This window comes from Ictidomys tridecemlineatus, chromosome 10, assembly GCF_052094955.1.
Source record: "Ictidomys tridecemlineatus isolate mIctTri1 chromosome 10, mIctTri1.hap1, whole genome shotgun sequence".
NCBI classification, from domain to species: Eukaryota; Metazoa; Chordata; class Mammalia; order Rodentia; family Sciuridae; genus Ictidomys; species Ictidomys tridecemlineatus.
Window position 1 is genome coordinate 30281501 of NC_135486.1, and position 23975 is coordinate 30305475.

The following is a 23975-nucleotide window of genomic DNA, read 5'->3' on the forward strand; positions in this document are numbered from 1 at the left end:
TTTACAAGTTGGTACTCTCCCCTTCCATCACCTTCCCATTTTGAGGTTGGGTTCATCTAGGCTGGAAGGTAACCCTACCCACGCCCAGGCCCACGCCCATTGCCCACTTCCTTTCAGTTTCTCCCAGCGCCCTATCTGTGGTTCCTAAGGCTAATCGATGAAGAAATTAAATTTAGCCATTTTTTTTTTCGTCTGTGGTGGGTGGGTGGAGGAGAAAGAAATTGATTTAAAATGGGTGGTCTTTCTGACTCAGTCTCCTTTCTTTAAAGCCCTCAAAAGAATCCTTTTCCTTTTTCATTTGGGTGGGGTGGGTATTGGAGTTGGAACCAGGGGCGTTTCACCATTGAGCTACATACCTAGCCCTTTTTATTTTACAGAGGTCTTGCTAAATTGTTGAGGCTGGTCTTGAACTTCAATCCTCCTGCCTCAGCCTGCCCATTCTCTGGGATTACCGACATGCATCACCACACTCAGCCCTCGTCATCCATTTCCACCCCACCTCCTCTCTCCTAACACAGTGTCTAATATGTGAACGACCCTTGAGTCTAAAGGCGTACACCACAGCCTTTATTCTAAGTGAGATGGCTCACCTACTGTGCGACTTAGAAAAGCCCCTTAATCTCTCTGGGATTCCCTTTCGACATAAATCTGAAGCGATCCTTGCTGACAAAGGTGCAGTTTTCGTTTAAGCGGCAAGAGGCGCTGTCTCTGGAGGTTTAGATCCATTCCCCGCCTCCCGCCCGCTCCCGCGGAATCTGGTGCGCAGGCGCGGCTTCGTGGATTGGCCGTGCGCGGGAGCCGTCATTCAGTGGCGGGTCCGGGCTGGGGGACTGAGGGGAGAAAAGATGGCGGCGGCAGCTGCAGCTGGTGCGGCCTCCGGGTTGCCAGGTCCCGTAGCACAAGGATTAAAGGAGGCGTTGGTGGATACTCTCACTGGGATCCTGTCCCCAGTGCAGGAGGTGCGGGCTGCTGCCGAGGAACAGATTAAGGTGCTGGAGGTGACGGAGGGTGAGTGAGGTGGGACCGTCACGAGGATGGTTGGGACCTGTGCGGGCCTCACAGTCCGCTGACTGCAGCTCGGGACCGGCAAGGCACACACGGAGCTGTGCCAGTGGAGAGCTGGGCGCCGGGGAGTGGAGTAGGAAGCGCGAGAGGTTGATGTCGCTGGAGGCTGTGAAAGTCCCAGAGACCAGAGGCGCGTCTGAAAAGAGCGGGGCCGGAGAGGTGGAGCCTCCGCGGGGAAAGGAGGGTGGAGACTTGAAAAGAGATGGAGCCTGGGATCTGCCGAGGACAGAGATGGAGATCGACTTTGTGGTGTTGGTGCCGCGCGCTCTGGGAGATCATTTTTGCTTGCAGGACCAGGGTCTTTAGCTGTTCTCATCAGCTTGATTGTATTGTGATTAGAGTAGGGGGAGCTGTTAGAAATGGCTAGAGGGCAGTGGCTATCAAATCTAGTGGATGTCATCAAACAAGTTTCTGCCACTGACTTTAAACCTGGCTGGTTGTTTGTACGTGTCATGTTGTCTCATAATTTATAAGTTATAAGCACATGCAGCTGCACCTTTCTGATCACACTCCCCGTGTATTTTCGGAGTCATTTGCAGTTATTAAATACGATTTCTGTGTGGAGGAACCGATCTTCCTTTGTTTTTGATCTTTGTCCCAGTCCTCCTATTATGTGTGTTAAAGTGATGGAGGAGAAAATAAACTATTGAGTTGAGAGATTTTTTTGTTAGTTTCCTGCTATGGACTTTTCATCAGGCCCAGCTTAGCCACTGTACAAAGAAGAGTTTAATCTACTACAGAAGGGGAAATCTTCTTGGTCTTTATGTAAGAAATATATTTGGCCATAGCTTCACTGTAACTACAAGTCCTCAGAATTTCCCAGTTCAAGAGAATATTTCCTCCACTCCTTAAATTTAGGCATCTGCAAAGAGAAATTGCCCATGATCTGATTGATTTCATTCAAAACCTCGAGTTAACTCTCCCACGAGACTTCTTTTTCCTGAAAAGAAATGAAGACAAAAATCTCCCTTAAATTTAGTTTTACGTTTACTTGTAATATGAAAGGGCTATTGAAAACATTGAGATTTGGGATTAAGAGCCATTCTGAAAGTTCATTTGTAGTTGTTATTGTTCTGTAAAATATTAGCCTCTACAAAAGGAGGAACCACTGGCTAGGAGAAAGCTGTTGGAAAGCCATGTATAAAATAATCTGAGGGGGGATTTTATTGCCTCCTATGTAAAATTCCTTTATTCACATTAATGTCTCTGCCTTTCTTGGATATGAAGAAGGAAGAGTGAAAAAACAGATACCTCATCAAATTAATTTTCCACTTGAATAAAGTTGGTGGTTTGATACAAATTGATCCCAACTAAATCTTCTTTGAATGATACCCAGTGGTCTTTGTGCTCCAAAGGGATGTCTGACACTTTTCCATAAAAGGTAGACCTTAGCTTGTTTTAAACTGCCAGTAACTCCTCTTTGGCTCTGATTTCTTCTACAGCTGGAGCCAAAAGCCGTGGCCTCAGTAGCCATAGCCTCAGTAGCCGTAGCCAGAGTCAATTGTAAATTTCCTGAGATCTTTTTGAAGTTCTGGTCTCCCTCTTTCTTTGCCTTTTTGGGTCTTGAAATCAAAAATTAAATTTCAAAAGTACAGAGATTTGATCCAGGCCACTGGTGGGAAATAGATGGACTCTCCGTCTCAGCTCTTCCTCCCCTAAAACTTACTGGTGTTGTGCTGTTGTGCATGCTGTGAGAGAGGTATGGAAATTATCCTGATATTGGTGGTCTAGTAATAAGGCATATGACTAGGGTTTAGGTTGTGGTTACAGGGCTGGATCAAGTCTGGGGGGGGGTTGAGTATATGTCTTAGGCCCTTTAAAGGTTGTGTCTTTACAATTGTCTGGTTCCTTGTGTTTATCAAAAAAAACTATAGTTTTATCCCCTTCTGTACATATTTTTAGATAGACATACCTGGTGGTTCATCCCTTAAATACGCTATACTCTCTTTTTATGACCTTTAACAAGTTATCTTTGCTATTGGCTCCACAGTCTCTCCCATCTTATACTCTAAATCCATCAGATATTTTCTGAACATGGTCTAATAGCTTCTTCTCCACCATCTTCCTTACATGAAAATGTAGAACCTGACTTCCCAGCCAGGATTTAGCAAACTACATGGCCTGGTGAAACTGGGAGGAGTTGCCCCTGCTATTAGAATGCCCTGCAAGCCAAGGTGAGGAGGCTTTCTTGCAGTTGAATGAATAGATGATTTTCTACTCAAGATTGCTTCACAATTTTGTTGTGTCTTAGTAACAAACTTTCCCTCTGGCCTTAGAAAACACTCTTCTTTACAACTTGAAATTAATGAGAAATCTGGGAGTTGGTGTCTAATATTATTGTGTACTTGTCATCTTTTTATCCTTTTTGGTTTCCATAGAGCACAGGTTCAGGTGACCACCAGATATAGTCCCTCATTCCTCTCAAATAACCATAGGTCTTTGTGAGCCATTCATTGTTGCCTCGCCTAGGATATTAGTTCCACCAAGTTGTTTAGGATCATCTAGTCTATTCCTTTTGCCAAAAAGAAGTGCCACCTTCCTTGACTGCCAGCTGATGCCCCCTAGTCTTCAAGATTTAAGTGGAAGAATCTTTAATTTGGGAAAAGAGCACAGGTCATTTGTCAATTTATCTTAAAAGAACAGACAAAAATCAGGTGCAGTCCCCTACGCCTGTTATTCCAGCTACTTGAGAGACTGAGGCAAAAGAATTAAAAGTTCAAGGCCAGCCAAGGTGAGACCTGTCTCAAACAAGAAGAGAGCTGAAGAAGTAGCTAAATGGTAGAGTGCTTGCCTAGCATGGACAAGGCTGTGGGTTCAATCTCCAGTACCACAAAAATTTTAAAAAGAGAAAAAGAGACAAGCAGTGGCTTATATGCCTATAATCCCAGTTACTTTAGAGACTCAAGCAGGAATATCATAAGTTCAAGGCTGTCTGTGCAATTTAGTGAGATCTTGTCTCAAAATAAAAAGGGGTGGGGATGTGATTCAGTGGTAGAGTGCCCCTGGGTTCAATCCCCAGTACCAAAAAAGAAAGAAAGAAAGGGACAGGAGAGGGAGGAAGAGAGAGAAAGGAAGAAGAAAAGTATTGACAAGAGAAGTTGACATGCTTTGGCCAGATTGCATCATAGATAGAATTTTAAGAAGCAGTTTTCTTAGAAAATGGAGTTGCTAGAACCCTGACTTATTTAGTGTGTGTATCTGAAAATGATCACAATAGTTTGCTTTACTGTCAAGGTCAGTCTTGGCTGTCTCAAAGTAAAAAATAAAAAGGGCTGGCTGGGGATGTAGTTTAGTGATAAAATGCTCCTGGGTTCAATCCCTGTTACCAAAAACAAACAAACATAGTTTGCTTCATCATCAGCCTGGTGTCCTAGGATGATTTTCTTGAACCCAGGAGATTGCCATTTTTTCCTAGTCACTTGGATCCAGAGAAACCCAGCAAACCTCTCTGAATAGTTAAATTCTATTTAACAGGGTTAATTAGAGAATGTGGTGCCATTTACCACTTTGTTCAGACAGTACTCCCATCAAGGATTGAAAAGAATAGTACTTGAAAGTTTGGAAGTTTCTTTGCTATATGATTTTCAGCAAATAATTGTTACTTTTGCATTTTTCTTAGGATTGAGATTTTGAGTTGGATCAGCAGAGTTTAGAAATTTAGTTCTGCCTAAATAGGGTAAAAATAAGAAGTTTTTTGATTTGTTAGCATGTTCTTTGAGTTCCATGAATTAATAGGGTCATATGAAACATTTTATAAACAGTCTGGAGAGATTATAAACTACCAAAAGTCTCCTACCATAAAATCTTAATATTCTCAATTTAGCTTCATTGACCTTTTTGTGGAAGAGGGTCCAGTTTATGGTAAGATGATGACTTGTGAAAAGATAATTTCTTAATTTTTGGCATATTTATGCTGTATTTTTTATATCTCAGAATGAAGTTCTTTTACTTTCCTCTAAGAGCATCACCTAATTTTTGGCTGAATTGCTTTTATTTATAACCTTTAATTCCCTATATCAGCATAGCACAGACTTTCTAATATAGATTTAGACTATAGAAAATTTTCTTCTATTAGTTATTTCAATTTTTTTGAAGACGTTTCCTCCCCCATCATTTGGCCTTGACTTAGTCTTTTTTTCTCTCTCTCTCTCTCTCTCTCTCTCTCTCTCTCTCTCTCTCTCTCTCTTTCCCCTAATGCTGGGAATTGAACCTAGGACCTCATGGGTTCAATTAGGCAGACACTTTACCACTGAGCTGTACCCCAAGCCCAGGCTTTTGTCTTGTCCCCACCAGATATGTCAGAGAGAATACATTTTTTCTTTCCTTCCACCACCATTATGTTGATCTGAAGACAGGGAGGGCAGGATTTGTCACTCCCTAACTTCCTGGCATTCAGATGCTGCCCAGATATCTGTGTTGATTTCCCCATCTTAGATGCCTAGAGAGATGATCCCACTGGCTGGAAGTTTGCTTTCTGGTTCTCATGGGCACTTTTCTGGCTCTCTTGCAGTATAGCGTAAGCACTGTCCACCTGCGAAGGGCGCCCCTCAAGGATCCAGACGCACTCCTGGGCATGTGGCGGGCACTGAGCCGAGCGGAAGGCGGCCACGCTCGGATAAAGGCCAGTGGTGGAATTTTTCATTTTCCTTTCAACTGTGGTTTTGTGGAGTTTACCAACCTCCATGAGAAATAGGGGGCTTCTCCAGAACACTATATGCAACTCAGTCCTCCAAAAAATCTCTGTTGACAGTTCATCCTAATAATTGACTGTCAAGGCACTGCTAAGTCTTTGACTCTAATAGACTCTTAAGACCAGTGTGTTTCTTAATTAATCTTTATCCTCCCTGGATTTTTCCCTTTTCAGCCAAGGTTTAAACAGATAATGTTTCGCCAGGTGGGGTAAAAGGAGAGAAAGAGGATCAAGGATAACAAGAGAGAAGAGTAAGGAGCTGGGGATGTGGCTCAAGCTGTAGCGCGCTCGCCTGACATGCGTGCAGCCCGGGTTCGATCCTCAGCACCACCTACAAACAAAGATGTTGTGTCCGCCGAAAACTAAAAAATTCTCTCTCTCAGAGAGAGAGAGAGAGAGAGAGAGAGAGAGAAGAGTAAAAGACTGGAAAATAAATCCAGTGTAGAGAATGAGACTAGAAAATGAAAGAGGGCAAAGGATTTCTTAGAGAGGAAGTCAGAGGATAGATACCCTTTTGGTTTGAAATAAAATGATAATTGAGAACCTAAAGTTAGGTTCAACCTAAAAATCCAGAATAACCAAATAGTCTTTTTCAGCTAGGAAACAGGAACTAGAGAAATTAAATTTCCTTTAAAAAAATAGCTTTAGAAAGCTAATTTCATATAGCCCTCTTGTGAATGACCCCTCTGGTTTAACTTTATGGTTTGGATCTTAGTTCGATCTTAATTGATCCTTCCTAATACCCCACTCTAAGAAAAATTAAACAGCTATGTATATCTGTGTCTCTTGTATTTTCCCTGCCTTAATCATCTCAGAGTTCTTTTTTTTTTTTCCCTAAAGAAGTTATGTTAAGAAGCTGGGGTTGTGGCTCAGAGGTAGCGCACTCACCTAGCATACGTGAAGCGCTAGGTTCCATACTCAGCACCATATAAAAATAAAGATATTGTGTCTACCTATAACTTAAAAAAGAAGTTATGTTAAAGACACTAATCAATAAAACTAGAAATCCCTCAACACATAAATAAACACACACACACAATAGTACTTTTTTTCAGATATATTTAGTTGTATTTATTTTAAAAAATTGTAGAGTCTCTTTTTAAGTGAAAATCTTTTTTTATTTTTTATTTTTTATGACTTAACAGATAAAAAATAGGAATAACTCTGTGGATCAGATTTAAAACATGGTATAGAGCTTCAGGATATTTTTCTTGTGTTTTCCTTCTTTGAAATACTCTAATAACAGAGTTCACAAACAGAATAACACCACTATCACTCCTTGGAAACAGTTCTTCATTAGCTTTATATAATTAAAATTTTGTGAGTGTGCCACTCTTCTGTGGTAACTGATGTCCCTGTATTTATTTTCTTTCTTTTTTGAGGGGGTTGGGACAGGTACCAGGGATTGAACCCAGGGGCACTTTACCACTGGGCCACATCCCCAGCCTTTTTTTATGTTTTACTTAAAGACAGGGTCTTGGGAGTTGCCTTGGGCCTTGCTAATTGCTGAGGCTAAGTTTGAACTCTTGATCCTCCTGTCTCAGCCTCCCAAGCCACTAGGATTACAAGCATGTGCTACCATGCCCAGCTGTCCCTGTATTTCTATGGATATGTGGTCTAGGCAGAATAAATCACATTAAATAATTTGTTTCCTCTCTTAAGTCCCCTTATAGCTTAATACAAATGAATTCTTTTTCTTTGAATTTTGGGATTACCATTTTTGAAACTCTAGAAACCTGTAGAGAAGAAAATGTAGATAATCTATTTTCTGTGTGTGTGTGTATGTGTGTGTGTGTATGTGTATGATTGAACACACACAAGGGATTGAACCCAGGGTCACTTTTGCCACTGAACTATGTCCTAGCCCTTTTTCTTTTCAATTTCAAGACAGCGTCTTGGTAAATTGCTGAAGTTGGCCTTGAATTTTTAATCCTCCTGTCTTGGTTTCCTGAATTGCTAGGATTATAGGCATGCACTACTGAGCCTGGTTTACTCTGTTCATTTTATCTTAAAATTCGTTGTAATTATCAGTGATGATATTCTTCAAAGATTTTTTTTTTTCCCAGTCAGGCTTTTAAGCAGACATTCATGTTATTTAAACTTTCAAGCTTCTTTCTTATATAAAGAAAATAAACTTTTGGAGAAAAGTCATCTTAAACTACTTGTAGGTACAGACTTGTAATTGACTTAGGCTTCTGGCCCCCATGTGGGTCTTAATCTTATGATGTTCTCCTATTCTCACATCCTTCACAGTCTCAAGAGATGTGTGAAACAAGATGGTTAGCGAAATTTGTCGTGTGTGTGGTCTTTGATAGGTATCAGACATGATTAATTTATGACTGTATTAAAGAAATCTCAACTCTGTAATCATCACCAAACTTCTGCCTTCCTCTGGTAGCACTAAAATAGACTTATGTATTAGAATAGATTAAGTATTTCTGAATTTCTTACATGGAAAAACTATATTCATGCAAAGTTTTTCTTCTGCAAAGAGCAATTAGACTTGAAGTTCTCTGGTTGCTGACAAAGGGAGCCCAAGCTGTGACAGAATCTATGTGTAAAGTTTGCCTGGTCTTCATGTGGCAGACCCAACCTTGCCAAGTAATGAAAGTGAACAGTACCAGTAATAACATTATGTACTCCCTGATATGAAATACTGAGAGTAGCATCACTTTCTGATATTCTTGCCAAAAATGTATAATCTTAATCTAAATATGAGGAAACTTCAGTTAAACCCAAATTGAGACAACTCTCTACAAAGTAACTAATTGAAAGTGTCTGGGTTATAAGGAACAAAGAAGAAAATGGGGAAGTGTTGCACTCTTTGAGGAAATTTAGGAGACATTAACAACCAAACACAATGTGGGATCCTGGAATTTGAAGTTTGTATAAAGTCTAGTTTAGTTAATAATATTGTACCCGTATTAGTTTCCTAGGTTTTAATCATTGATCCACAGGTAGATAAGGGGCTTATTGGTAGAGAATATTAATGAACTATTCATGAACTTGTGTGTGTTACCTTTTAGCTTTTTGTGAATCTAAAATTATTTCAAAATAAAACACTTTTTAAAATATGGGCATAAATAACTGAGTAGTTTTTTTGTTGTTGTTGTTAGATTGTTTGGTTTTTTTTTTTTTTTTTGGTGGTGGTGGGTTGTTTTTGTTTTTGTTTTTGGCAGTGTTTGGGATTGAACCCAGGGTCTTGTGCATGTGAGGCAGGCACTCTACCAACTGAGCTACATTCCTAGCCCAACTGAGTAGTTTTAACCTGATTCCTTAATAAGATTTTGAACATGAAACATTGTGTCTAATAATTTTTTGTTGTTGTTGTTTTTGTACTACTGACCATATCCCCAGCTCTTTTTATTTTTATTTAGAGACAGGGTCTTGCTGAGTTGCTTAGGGCCTCACTTATTTGCTGAGGCTGGTCTCAAACTTGGCAGTCCTTCTGCCTCAGCTTCCCAAATTACTGAGATTACAGACCTGTGGCCACTAGGGCTGGCTAATAACTCTTTTTGGTTCCAGGAATTGAATTCAGGGGCACTCAACCACTGAACCACATCCCCAGCACTATTTTTTGTGTTTTATTCAGAGATAGGGTCTCTCTGACAGGGTCTACTTCACCATTGCTGAGGCTGGCTTTAAATTCAGGATCCTCCTGCCTCGGCCTCCCAAGCTGCTGGGATCCCAGGCATATGCCACCACACCAGCTAACTCTTTTTTGATGTTAAGCTTTTCTTTGGAATAAATGCCCTTTGGATGACTATTCCAGTAGAATCCAGCTATAGAACTTTACATGAAAAGTAACTTTAGTTACACATAGGAAAGTCAAACAATGTACTAGTGGTGGGCAATAAAAATAATAGCAAGATAACTTTTTCTTCAAGTTTTTATTATGTTTTAGGTATTGTGCTAAATATTTTACATGCATGGTCTCATTCAATTCTCACAGAATTGCTTGATATATGTATATAAAGAGAGAAAGAAACTTTTTTTTTTTTGGTACCAGGATTGGACCCAGAGGCATTCTACCACTAAGCTATACCCATAGCCTTTTATTTTTATTTTGAGATAGGCTTTTGCTAAGTTGCTGAGGCTGGCTTTAAACTTATGATCCTCTTGCCTCAGCCTCCCATGTTACTGGGATTACAGTGTGCACCACTGTACCCAGCTAGATACCATTATTCTTAATTTGTGGATAAGCAAACTGAGGACAAACAAGGTAGTTTCAGGATTTGAACCTAAACTTGCCAAAATCCAGAGCTTATACTCTTAACTACACTAATCTATATCTTCCTCCAAATTAGAGGTAACAGCAGACTCCTTTTTCCCATTTGATGGCAGCCATAGATTAATGTATCCAATCTAGCCCAGTGCTGTCCAATAGAAATATAAGGCAAATGTGAAATTTTAAATTTCCTAGTAACTATATTAAAATAGATAAAAAGAAACAGATAAACTTAATGCTTAATACTATGTTCATTTAACCAGGTGTATGCAAAGTATTATTTCAGTATATAATCAATATAAAAATTATTAAGGTATTTTGCTTTTATTTTTATGCTGAGTTTGGAATCTCGTGTGTATTTTTACATTTACAGCCATCTCAGTTCTCACCAGCCACCATTTCAAGTACTTAACCTTTATGACTGATGGATACTATATTGGATAGTGCAGTCCTAGATTGTGAGATGTGGAAATTATGATGTGCTCTTTATATTACATTCTTCTTCCTCTTTTCATAAATAAATATTTGATAGTTTATTCCTTTTGCAGTGTAAATTAGATCTATATTTTGGTTTGGAGTAAAAGTTGTTTAGAGGCTCTCAATATGCAGTTCAAGATTATTGTTTACATACTTATTAGAAACTTCATTTGCAGCACTTATATTTTTAGGACTAAGCTCTTGATGCCAGGTTTTCTTGGACTTGATAATGTATTGGTAGAATATATCTGGACATGGACTGATGTTGTGGCTCAGCAGTAGAGTACTCACCTAGCACGTGCAAGTCCCTGGGTTCAGTCCTCAGCACTACATAAAAATAAATAAATAAAGGTATTGCATCTGACTACAGCTAAAAAACTTTTTTAAATTATAAAAAGAATATATCTGGACAACTCCTGAAAGCTCACCTTTTAAGTTGGTGGGGTTAGAAAATTACAGTTTTTAATTAGCTACTACGTTCTTTGACAAGAGAAAAATGTTATGGTTTTGAAAAGGAAGATAACTAGAAGAGTCAGTTATAGTGGTACATGCCTATAACCCCAACGACTCAGGAGACTGAAGCAGGAGGAGAACAAGTTTGAGACCAGCCTCAACATCATAGTGAGACCCTGTATCAAATTTAAAAGGAATGAAGATGTAGCTCAGTAGTAAAGTGCTCCTGGGTTCAGTCCCTTGTGCCTGAGGGCAGGGTAGGGGGAATAGCTAGATTTTACTGTGCAATAATTGGAATAAATGAAAAGGTACTAGAACTTTAAATTGTAACAAACCATGACCTACAGGCCAACTTGTTTCTCTTATTTGAAGCAATCAGTCTTAGCAATTATCAGCACTTTCAGAAGCAATGGATCAAGTTTCTTTCTGAAATCTTTCTTATTGGTATCACTATTAGAGCTTGGTAAATTGCTGTGGCTTTCTTGGATGTTCTTAGACTCAAACTAAAGTTTTCTCTTTCAGAATTTGGTGTTCACTTGGCAGAGCTGACTGTAGATCCCCAGGGAGCACTGGCAATCCGTCAGGTGAGTCCAGACTGAAATGATTTACAAGTAACATCCTTTACTTAGTAATGAAACTTTCTTATGGGAAAGAGAAAGAATAAGGCCAATTTAAATAATCTATGATTTAGATTTAGATATGATTCAAATGTATAAAGCCATGTATATGATATGTATGAAAAGTCTTTTTCTTAATGCACTTCTTGGCTTATTCTCTTCACAGCTAGCATCAGTCATCTTGAAACAATATGTGGAAACTCACTGGTGTGCCCAATCAGAAAAGTTTAGGCCTCCTGAAACTACAGAAAGGGTAAGAACAGTTACTTGAGTAGTCTGTAGACAGATATTTGAGTAGCCATCATAAGAGATTGTCAACATTCGTTGACAACATGGAGTGATCAAAAGACTTAAGTAGAAAAGGAGATTGGTGGCTGGCATTCGGGGGGCCACAATGCTGTAGATAAGAGAACTCAAGTATCAGGCTGGCCTTTGTTCAAATGCCAGTTTTGCCCTTTACAATCTGTGAGATAAAAAATTGGAAACATACTTAACTACTAAGCCTCAATTTACTAAATCTCTAAAATTAGAATTATAATGCCAATTTCAGAGAGCTTGAAAATAAAATAATGTTTCTGCTTTGTGTAGTGCTCTGCAAATATTCTGTGCCCCCAAAAGTATTGAGATACAAATTGTAGAGACACAAAGGCTGCTGGAATCTTCTGCAGTTATAGAAATGTTTTTCTATCTGTGATGTCCAACATAAGAGCTACTTAGCTACTGAGCACTTCAAATATGGCTGACAGGTGTGGTGGCACAGGCCTATAATCCCAGCAACTTGAGAGGCTGAGGCAGGAGGATCACAAGTATGATTCCAGGCTGGGCAATTTAGTGAGACCCTGTGTCGAAAGAAAAAAAAAGGGATGGGGATGTAGCTCAGTGATAGAGCACCCCTGGGTTCAATCCCCAGGGTCATAAATAAATAAATAAAACAAAATTAAATACTTCCTACTTGAAGTGAAAAACTGAATTTTTAATTTTATTTAATTTTAATTGAAATGGCCACATGTAGCTAATGGCTACTATAATGGACACCATAAGTTTAGAAATCACAGGTGAACTCTCTGAATGAATTATTTGTCAAGTTTACGTGTTGGAGTTTTCTACAGCTATGCAGTTTTTATATTTTTTTCTAACAGTTCCAAACTGGACTGGGCTCTGCTGATCACCTATAACCTGATCTAATTGCAAGTGGACTTTCCTCCTCTACAGGCAAAAATTGTTATCCGGGAGCTGTTGCCCAATGGGTTGAGAGAATCGATAAGCAAAGTGCGCTCCAGTGTGGCCTATGCAGTGTCAGCCATTGCTCACTGGGACTGGCCGGAAGCCTGGCCCCAACTCTTCAACCTGCTCATGGAGATGTTGGTGAGCGGAGACTTAAATGCCGTCCATGGAGCCATGCGTGTGCTGACAGGTACCAGAAGCCTTTTCCTGGTATTGGTACTTGGATTCCAAGTGACAGGAACACTTACAAGAAGCTATATGATAGAGTAGCCAAGATCAGAAGAATTTGCTACAAATGCTACTACTTTCCTCTAGTTTTTTATGAGTGCTATTCCTTTCTTAGTTTTTATTTCTACATCTACCCTCCAGCTCCATTGGTTCTTTCTAGAGAATTAAGTTGGCATAGTACTATGTCTACTACCAAACCTTACCACTTAAGGATATAGGAAGCTGGAGGTATAGCTCAGAGGTAGAACACTTGCCTACTATGCACAAGGACCTGAGTTTGAAACCGTCAGAAAGGATACAGGAATAGCATGGTGATTAAGCAGTCAGATTTGAGGTTCATATTCTGGCTTCACCTTGACTTTTACTCTTCACATGGCATGTAGCTTCTTTGAACCTGAGTCTCCTTGTATATAAAATTAAGAGGCTAATAGTGTCTATCTGAAGGAGCATTTAGTAGTTTAAATGAACTAATCTTTGTAAATTGTCTAGCACAGTAACCAACATGTGGTAAGCACTCAGCAAGTTTTAGTCATTATGATTTATCATTATTAATATGTATTATTTTCCATTTAGCCAATTGTATATTCTCAATTGATTAACTTCATTTTTATAGTGATAATGTGGAAAACCATCAGGTAAAAGTGAACTCAAGGGCTTATGTTTTATTGCTTAGTGCAGCCAAGACAAAGTTTAGAATAGTCAAATAGGGCCAGGGATGTGGTTAGTGATAGAACTTTTTGCCTAGCATGTGTGAGGCCTCAGATTGATCCCCAGCACTACCAAAAAAAGAGAAGAAAAAAAAAAAAAGACATGTCAAATCGGATTTTCTTATAGAAATTTAAGAAATTTTTTAAAAATGTGTGTATATAATCCTGTCAGTTAGCCATTTCAGAGAATATGTAATCTTTAGTCTCTTCCCTTTTTCCTTTCTAAGAGGTTGATCTTCAGCTTTTACTCCAGGGAGATTTGGTGGATATCTCTTCTGATTAATCTGTCAGTTCCTCCCAGAACCTACTTTCATATATCCTAAGGTGTGGCTCAAGTTTCTCAATCTTTTGCAATTTCTACACTGCTTCCAGTTTACTAAATGAAGTCACTTAGAAATCTTTAAAGAAATTCTTATCACCATCTTGTACTCATCTGTTAGAAATCGCCCTTCCCCTGTTCTACAAGTTTGTGGAAATCCCATCTATATCTTATCTGTTTCTCTGTGACTTGCCAACTTACCTGAAATGTATTCTTACCTGGTTATAATTGCCAGATTCACCCTTTGAATCTCAGTTTAACAAATGGCATCTAAGCTGAATTTTACTATTTCATGTGATATTAATGGTAGATAATAGATAATATCAATTCCATATCAAAGGCAAATCTATTTCAAAACTATTTTCAAAACTCCCTCTTCTCATGCTCCAGCTGCCTTCCCCCTCCCCTTCTTTCTTTGTTGAGAAAGGGGAAGGGAAAAAAATTGCCATGTTGCCCAGGCTGGCATTAAACTGATGATCCTCCTGCCTCAATGTCCCTAATAGCTATAATTATAGGCCTGTGCCACCCCCACCACTGGCTTCCAGCTGCCTTTTTGAACTACCCATTGTATTCTTATTGATTGCTTGCAACAAAGCTTTAGATTTTAGCTCAGATACAAAACAGACTTACCAAAAAGATCAAAATGTTCCTTGCTCAGATTTTTACTTCCCTTATTTCCCATGCTGGTCCTTTATGATTCATTATTCAGGTGACTTCTCACACTCCTCCTCATGGAATTAGACTTTTTTTTTTTTAAATCAACGAACCTTTATTTCATTTATTTATAAGTGGTGCTGAGAATCTAACCCAGTGCCTCACACATTGCTAGGCAAGCACTCTGAGCCACAGTGGCAGACTTTTAGGATTCTTTATTTATAACATCAGGTTATCAGTTAACATGTATTTTCTACCATGGAAAGGAAGACTGTTCCCTTCTAATTTTCCATCATAAATTTCAGCTTCTGACAGACCCAAAGAAAAAGGATGGTTTTACATTTATCCTGATTGGAATGCTGAAGTGCCTTTCTTATACTTTAAGGAAATTACTGTACAATGAGATCACTTTTCTATCGGCCAAGGGAAAGAACTGGTAGGGAAATTTTTATACTTTTGAAATGGAGTCATCAGACATGGAATGGATTGCAGCCAATATTCATTCCCAAATCAGTGCTCCAAATATTTGCAAAAGAGGGTAGACTGTATAAGTTCCAACAGCAGAAACTCAGGCATGCATAAAGATAGAAGGACATTAGTATATGGATAGAGAATGGGACTGATTCTCTCAGGATGTTTGTTTCTTGTTATTGGTACTGTTTGGTTTAGGTTTGGTTTGGATTTTTTTGAGGTGGGGTCTTGCTCTGTTTCCCTGTTCTCAAGTAATCCTCCTCCTTTAGCCTTCCAAGTAGGTAGAACTACAAACAGGCTTCTCAATAATTTATCCATTTATGAAAGAGAATTAATCTCAGGTGCAGTGGTACACACTTATAATCTCAGCTACTCAGGGAGCCAAATTAGAAGAATCTTACGTTCTAGCCCCATCTGTGCAACTTAGTGAAAACTTGTCTCAAAATACAAAGGACTGGAGGTCTAGGGCTGTAGCTCAGTGGTAGAACACTTGCCTACCACATGTGAGGCACTGGGTTTGATCCTTAGCACCACATGGAAAATAAATATATAAAGGTATTGTGTCTATCTACAACTATATATATATATGATGTATCTCAAGTGTATAGCACCCATGGGTTCAATCATAGTACCACCAAAAAAGTAGGAAGAGAACTAAGTTTTATGGTTTGAAGGAAATGCAAACATATTGGCAAAGAATTGAAATATTTGATCAACAAACTAAAACGTTTTCTTTAGTCTCAAGTAAGTTTGGAAATCAAGGTGTTGTAGGTGTCCCAGAGTTTTCCTGACTTGCTGAATGACCTCAGAAAAAAATTATTTTTAACTTAAACCTATACAGTATAAATAAATTGAGACTACTGGGAGAGAAAAAATGTAGTAAGTCACTTTATTAGTAGGATTAAGTCGTACTACATTTTTCATAAAGCTTATTAGTGTGTATATGTTGTACTGGGGATTGAATCCAGGGGTGCTCTATCACTGAGCTATATCCCTCACCCCTTTTTCTTTTTTATTTTGAGGCAAGGTCTCACTAAATTACCTGAACTGGCTTCTCAAATGTTTTCCAAATATTAGCTTCATTTTAATAGTAATAATTTGGAAAATCATCAGATAAAGTGAACATTTATTGGAACTCAAGGGCTTATATTTTATTATACCACTTAGTAACATGAAATCCAGGGTCCTTTATGCTGTCTTAGTGCATTGTGTATGTTATAATTTTTTGGTTTTTGTTTTTCAAAGTCAAGAAAAAGCTGACTCATACTTCCCTTACCTTCTTCAAGTCTTATTCTACTATATGTTTTAAAAGAATGGAGTTGAAGCCTAGTAAATCTGAACATACTTTATTATGTGCATCAGAACAACTTGCCAAGGGAAAAAACTAAAAAGAGAAACAAAGAGACCTCAAAGTGCACCTGAATGTTGACAGGTGGACACAAACTAATACAGAATTTTCTGGTTAACTTCATAAAGACTTTTATGCAGTTCTCTTTCAGATTTCCTTTTAATATTTATATTAAGGTTTCCTTCTTAATCTCATTTTCCTTAAGGCCATATTGTTCTTTCTTCTTCTTCTAACAAATAATCAGTAATTCTCTCTGCTTTTCTTCCCTAGTTAAGGCCACCAGGCCAATGTCCTTATTTGTGTGCTGAATAGGAACCGCTATATGGAAACAGTTTGGAAATTTCCACACTTAATATCTTTATGAGCAGTTAATTTTTTTTTTTTACAGTACTTTTTTCTTTATAGAGTTCACTCGAGAGGTGACAGACACACAAATGCCACTGGTTGCTCCTGTCATTCTTCCAGAGATGTATAAGATCTTCACCATGGCTGAGGTATGAAATCTCAGCTTCATGATTTCAGAAAAAAAGGGGCTGTTCAGGCTCTGATCAGCTCTGCCTCTCAGATGGGAGTTTATGGTGTATTTCACTGATATACCTGAAGACTGGAACTGACAACCATCTGGATCAGAATCTAGATTAACCATAGACTTTTCACTCACAACTACAAGGGTAGTCTTTTGATAAAACAATGAAATCACTGAAATACTTACTAAATACTTAGCTCATTTCTAAGTATTTAGTATCTTTATTGATACCTCCCATTGAGGTATTCTACCTAAGTTTGCCTACCTCAGCTAAGAACTTAGAAGTAGTCTTATAACTTCACTGCATAAATAGGTCCTTAATATACTCAGGGTGTGTGTGTGTGTGTGTGTGTGTGTGTGTGTGTGTGTGTATGTGTATTTGATCAATGTGTATATGAATGGTAACTCATTCACAGGAAGATTGAATGCCTAGTGTATAATGTTTTAACCCTGTCCTCCTGCCCTCAACCACAGTGTGCATATTAACACACTGAGGACTAAGGATGTAGCTCAGTTGATAGAGCATGTGCCAGGCTCTGGGCTCAATCCCCAAGCACCACTAAAAACAAAACAAAACAAAAAAACAAAGAGGGGCTGGTGCTGGGGCTCAGCAGTAGAGCACTTGCCTGGCATGTGTGAGGCACTGGCTTCGATTCTCAGCACCACATTAAATATATAAATAAAATAAAGGTCTATCAACAGCTTAAAAAATATATATTTTTTTAAAAAAGGAAAAAGAAATACTTTGGTGGGGCTTGATAAATTGTGTTATAAAAATGTATCAAGATTTGTAATGCAAAAAAAGAGAGCTCATGTATAATGGCATAATTTGATGTGAACATACTTTATATACAGAGTTACAAAAAATTGTGCTGTGAATGGATAATTATGAGTGTAATGCAATCCACTATTGTCATGTATGTAAGAAATAAATAAAATTTAAAATTAATTAGTTAATTTTTTAAAAAAGAAAGAAAGAATACATTGGTGGGGCTTGGATTGTGGCTCAGTGGTCGAGTGTTCACCTGGCATACATGAGGCGCTGGGTTCAATCCTCAGCACCACATTGTGTCCACCTAAAACTAAAAAATAAATATTTAAAAAAAGAAATATATTGGCCATGTTAGGATTTTAAAATTATACAGCTTGATATTTTTAACCAGATCAGTCCACAGAGGCTTACATAAAATGTTAATTATAATAAGTTCTAACATTATGATTCTTAATTGTAAATGTCTGTCTCAGATATGAAAAATAATATTTCCTATCTGTCCAGGGGATCCAATCTGATGTAAGGATTGATAGTTTTACTTCTAGTCATAGGTTCACACCTCATTATATTCCAATCTCATGTCTGCTTTCCCAGGTATATGGTATTCGAACCCGTTCCCGAGCTGTGGAGATTTTTACCACTTGTGCCCATATGATCTGTAACATGGAGGAGCTAGAAAAGGTAAGTGAGCCTTTGGTAAATAACATATTTCATGCTTATGTTTAAGTTTTTATTAATCCATTGTGTCCCATCATCCTATATGTAGGATACCTATAAAAACTTAAATTGAGCGATTTAATATGTGTTCTGTGTATAGGATGATAGAACATAATTAGTTAATGCCTTTCAAAGCAGTGTCTCATTTCATGATACCAGAATTAGAAAGCACACTAACCAATATGCTAGATAGATTTAACATTTGAATTAAATTTTTAAATTTATAGATTAGTTTCCTTTTGTTTCAGTCTTATTTCTTTAAATACTTTACCCTATATCCTTTTCATATTAGATATCCTAGAACTTTTCTACATTTAATGATCCTCTTATGAAACAAAGCTAGCTGTAAATACTGATCAAGAGAATTCAAGAAGCAGTTACGGGGCTAGGGTTGTAGCTCAGTGGTAGAATACTTGCCAAGCATGTTTGAGGCACTGGGATCAGTCCTCAGCACCACATAAAAATAAATAAAAATATTGTGTTCATCTACAACTAAAAATATCTTTTTAAAAAAGCACTAGTTCAAAATACATTGTACTGGGCTGAGCATGTGGCTCAAGCAGTAGCGTGCTCGCCTGGCATGCGTGCGGCCCGGGTTTGATCCTCAGCACCACATACAAACAAAGATGTTGTGTCCACCGAAAACTAAAAAATAAATATTAAAATCTCCCCTGCCTCTCTTAAAAAAAAAAAAATCAAAATACATTGTACTGTCATATATAACTAAAAAGAACAATTTTTTTTAAAAAAGAAGCTGTTATGAAAAGGTGGCCTTATATAATAGCTTTTAGTAGGGATGTGAGGAAGAACTACAAGTAGTAGTTAAGAAAACATGAAATACTGAAAAACAACCTCCAATGACTTGATACCTATACCTTTCTAATTAGTGGTACTGGGGATCAAATCCAGGTGTGCTGTACCATTGAGCTACACACAGCCCTTTTATTTTTCATTTTGAGACAGGGTCTCACTGAGTTGCCTAGCCTGGCCTCAAACTTACAATCCTCCTCCCTCAGCCTAACTAGAGCTTTAGATACCTTAAGTCTCCCTTTTTGATGTGGTTATTGATACCATCCATTAGAGGTTTGTCAGCATTGATTTTGATTTTTGTTATCAGGGTGCAGCCAAAGTTCTGATCTTTCCAGTGGTGCAACAGTTCACAGAGGCCTTTGTTCAGGCCCTCCAGATACCAGATGGCCCCACATCAGACAGTGGGTTTAAGATGGAGGTCCTAAAGGTAAGCATTTACTGCCTATGAGATTTGGAGCTTGATAGTCTGAAATCATTGATTTCTCCTATGTCACTCTTGGGTGTTTTCTCTTAACTTCAGGCAGTGACAGCCCTGGTAAAAAACTTCCCAAAACACATGGTGTCCTCCATGCAGCAGATTCTGCCTATTGTTTGGAACACCCTAACGGAGAGTGCAGCTTTATATCCTTTCATGAAAGTTTAAGGAACCCGCTACCACCTATAGTTGGGAATCTAGCCTTGGGTCTCATATTCATGGGGCTCTACTTTTAAGTGTCCACTCCTAGTGTTGGAATATACAGCATTCTCTTGTAGAATATATGTAAAGCAGACTCCAAATTCTATTTCTTTACTCTTCATCATACTTATGTGAGGACTGAAGTGAATTACACAGAGGAAGTAGAAGATCCCGTGGATTCTGATGGTATGTAGTTTATTTGATCTTGACAGAATTATCAGTTATTGAGAAAAGGGATCTGGAAAAAGAAAAAAGAGAAAGAAAAAAGCAGTAACTTAGAAGCTTCACTCTTCTAAGTGAGTTTTCTAATAGAGTTTCCTTTCAGTTTTTAGATGTGAAGAATTGAAAAATTGACGATCTTTAATCTGTTCTTCATAGGCATTTGCGAAAATCATATAAAGTCATAGAATTTCTGAGTTTGGAAGAGATACCTTAAAAGTCATTTAATCCAGCTACTTCTGGTGTTTTGTTTAGTTTAATTTTGAAGTCCAGATGATGATATTTTCATTTCTGTTTTAATATTTGATTCACCGTGGGCTGGGGAGGTGGCTTGGGAGGTAGCACGCTCGCCTGGCATGCGTGCGGCCCGATCCTCAGCACCACATACAAAGAAAGATGTTGTGTCCACCGAAAACTAAAAAATAAATATTAAAAAAAATTTAAAAAAAAAATATTTGATTCACCAGTATTTTTTACTTGAAAAACCAAAGGATATTTGAAATCCTCAAAGTTCTTTGACTCTTTAGCCTCTTCTACCAATTCCCTTAGGAACTGGCAACTGCTTGCAATATTTCTTAATTTACAAAGATAATGTAGTTGATTTCCAGTATATGTGCTTTTCTTTTGCTTTCTTATCACTAACTTCTTCTCTTGTGTATTTCCTATAGGTGAAGTCCTGGGCTTTGAAAATCTCGTCTTTAGTATTTTTGAATTTGTCCATGCCCTCCTAGAAAATAGCAAATTCAAAAGCACTGTTAAGAAAGCTTTGCCTGAGTTGATTTACTATATTATTCTATACATGCAAATCACTGAGGAGCAGGTAAATAATACTTGGAAGAAAGTTACCAGCAGGCATTTGGAAAGTGCAGCTTTTTGGTGAATGCAGGCCTTGATCAAGGAAATGCTTTCTTTCTAAAGATAGACACTAAGAGAATAACTTCATGTGAAGTTCTGGGAAAGTTTTGACATCATTTTATTGCCAAATCCTTGGGTATTGAGGAGTTTTTAATCAATTCCTATATTAGGTAATTGGGCTTTCTGAACACTTTTTGCATTAGGAAAATCTCTGTAAAAACCACTAAACCAAAGATCCTGGTATCTAGGAGAAACTGCTCTTTCAATATAAATAATAGAAAGTAGTAATCAGATTATTCACCTGTTGGTCTTTAAAACTGGGAGTTGGGGGGGAAGCATTGAAGAATAAGATAATACCTCTCATCGAAAACAGCACAAAAATTGACATGATTTTTATATTCAATATCCCATCAGACCTATTATATTCAAGAAACTGACTTATCAAAGAATAATAGCTAAGTGGCAATAACAGCAAGTAATCTCCCAAATTCTAAAATGAGATCTGGTAGAGAGCAGTAGCCATTGCTACAAACCTTGAATGTAAGAATTTGTTTCTCTTAAAAAAAGACTTTTTGAGGCTTATAATTTTGTTAAGTAATAGGCTAAAGTCTTCATATGTTTGTTGATGAAAAGAAGGAACATGTGAACCAGATTGGTAGCCCAACGAAAACATAATTTTATTATCTTTTCAGATTAAAGTGTGGACAGCCAACCCCCAGCAGTTTGTAGAAGATGAAGATGATGATACTTTCTCCTATACTGTTAGAATTGCAGCTCAAGACCTATTGCTGGTAAGAGAGTCACCTTGATACTTCAACCAAATAATCCTCCTCCGTCACTTGAGGGTTTTCTCCTCTTCCTAGACATCTAACCCAAGGTGAGCAGTACTGTTGAGCAGCTTTATCTCAGACATTTTTGTGAATACAAGAGAGCTTTTCAAATGAAGCTTGAGACTCAGAAATTCCAAAATTGTTTCTACTAGTTCTGATTCACCAGTAGATATTAGATATAAGAATTGGCAGAGGATGCTGGGTGCAGTGACATATGCGAGTAATCTCAGCAACTCTGGAAGAGGCAGAAGCAGGAAGGTGGCAAGTTCAAGGCCAACCTAGGCACTTTGCAGGACCTTGTCCCAAAATAAAATAAAAGGGCTGAGAAGTAACTCAATGATGAAGTGTCCCTGGGTTCAATCCCTAGTACAAAAGAAAAAAAAATTGTGTAGAGGATAACATGCTAAGTGAGTAAGAGTAGTCAAATAAGGAAAATTATTTTACTTTAAGCTGCCTTTGTCAAAACTATAGTGTAATCCAGAGGTTGACAAACAAACAAACAAAAAATGCTGAGATGGACATCCAAACATCTGTTTATGTTTTCTTCTACTCTACTGACTAAAAGCATGGAGTTCTCTCTAGACTGGAATACTATGAAGAAACTGCCACTTGCTTCCTATTAGGTAGGAGGTTTCTTGGTGAGATCTCTTTTTATAATTACTTCTTTTCTTTTTTTAGACAAGGTCTTACTAAGATGCCCAGGCTGGCCTCAAATTTGCAATCCTCCTGCCTCAGCATCCCAAGTTGCTGAGATTACAAGCATATGCCACTACACTTAATATTTCTTAAGGCACCTATGAAGGATTATACTTTTTTTCAATTAATAGAGTAACCTTTCCGTGATTAGGTTCCTAGAGAATAAATATCTCCTCCTTTGTCATCCAAAGCTGAATCTGTCATTCTTACTTTAGCTCTGCTGAACATAGCCTAAGGAAGCAACTAGTTAGGCTTAAAATGTACTGTAGAAAAATAAGTATTCTTAGTCAGGAATTCCTAGCCAAATCACTGTAATCCCAGCAATCTGGAAGCTTAGCTAGGAGGGCTACAAGTTTGAGGCAGCCTCAGCAATTTAGCGATTCCCTAAACAACTTAGTAAGACTCTGTCTCAAGATTTAAGAAAAGGACCAGGGATATATAACTCAGTGGTTACTATGCTCCTGGGTTCAATCTCCAGTATCAAACAAACAAACAAAATTCTTTTATTTCCATTAGAGACCCTTAAAACTAATGGAGTCACTTTTTTTGGTGTGGAGGATTGAACTCAGGGACACTTTACCACTGATCTACAATAAAGCCCCAGCCCAGGCCCCCCACACACACTTTTTTTTTTTTTTTTTTTTGAAACAGGGTCTCACTAAATTGCCCAGCCTGACCTCAAACTTTCAAACCTCCTGCCTCAGTCTTCCAAGTTGCTGAAATTATAGGCATTCGCCACTTTGCCCAGCTTGCAGTCACATTTTTAATACACCTAATCTGAGTTTAGTGTGTACATGTGAAAGAATTTGAACCATTCATTTCTAACAGTCCTGATTAAAGCAGTTTGCAGTTAAAATGCTTGGACTGCACACACAGATTTATTAGCCCTTCTCTTCTTTCCCTAGGCTGTGGCCACAGATTTCCAGAATGAGAGTGCAGCAGCTCTGGCTGCAGCAGCCACTAGGCATTTACAAGAAGCTGAGCAAACCAAAAGCAGTGGCACTGAGCACTGGTAAGAGTGAGCAACAAACACGTAATTTAAGGACCTGTTTGGGGCCTCAGATCCAAGACAAACAAATCCTTGCTTTGAGTCATCTATTCTAAAGCAGATCTTCCCAACCATAAAATAATTGGTTAAAATGCTTTTTGGTTTTTTTATCCCTATTTAAATATCCTTGAAGGGAAGGGCTTTTATATTGTTTCTAACGGGGGGGCGGTCTGTCATTAAATTTCATTTTCTTTTCAGTATAATTTAATAACAACATTTAGATTGGAAGGGCAGGTAAATTGCCCTTTTGGGTCAGATTTTGCTGGAATGCCCTTTTCTGAATCTTCTTTCTCAAATATTTGTGGGTTTTAGCAGTTTGTTTTACCAGGCTCTGCTATTACTCTC

At 38.2% G+C, this 23975-nt stretch overlaps 1 protein-coding gene across 5 annotated transcripts in view; it reads left to right on the top strand.

Annotated features, from left to right (window-relative positions):
- The first annotated feature begins 787 nt into the window (after positions 1–787).
- Positions 788–23975, top strand: part of Ipo9 (importin 9) — a 48774-nt gene continuing 25586 nt past the window's right edge. For 2 of the 5 annotated variants that reach the window (XM_013360807.4, XM_040277234.2), the window contains exons 1-12: positions 789–1008; positions 11436–11497; positions 11697–11783; positions 12743–12944; positions 16887–16975; positions 18374–18460; positions 19614–19733; positions 19827–19927; positions 20110–20168; positions 20870–21021; positions 21749–21847; positions 23488–23594. In XM_013360807.4, coding sequence (XP_013216261.1) covers positions 846–1008; positions 11436–11497; positions 11697–11783; positions 12743–12944; positions 16887–16975; positions 18374–18460; positions 19614–19733; positions 19827–19927; positions 20110–20168; positions 20870–21021; positions 21749–21847; positions 23488–23594 — 1328 coding nt within the window. In that variant the 5' untranslated portion in view covers positions 789–845. Of the gene's footprint in view, positions 1009–11435; positions 11498–11696; positions 11784–12742; positions 12945–16869; positions 16976–18373; positions 18461–19613; positions 19734–19826; positions 19928–20109; positions 20169–20869; positions 21022–21748; positions 21848–23487; positions 23595–23975 lie in introns of those variants that run through there. The other 3 variants (XM_040277233.2, XM_005330352.5, XM_078022577.1) reach the window with 3 other exon arrangements.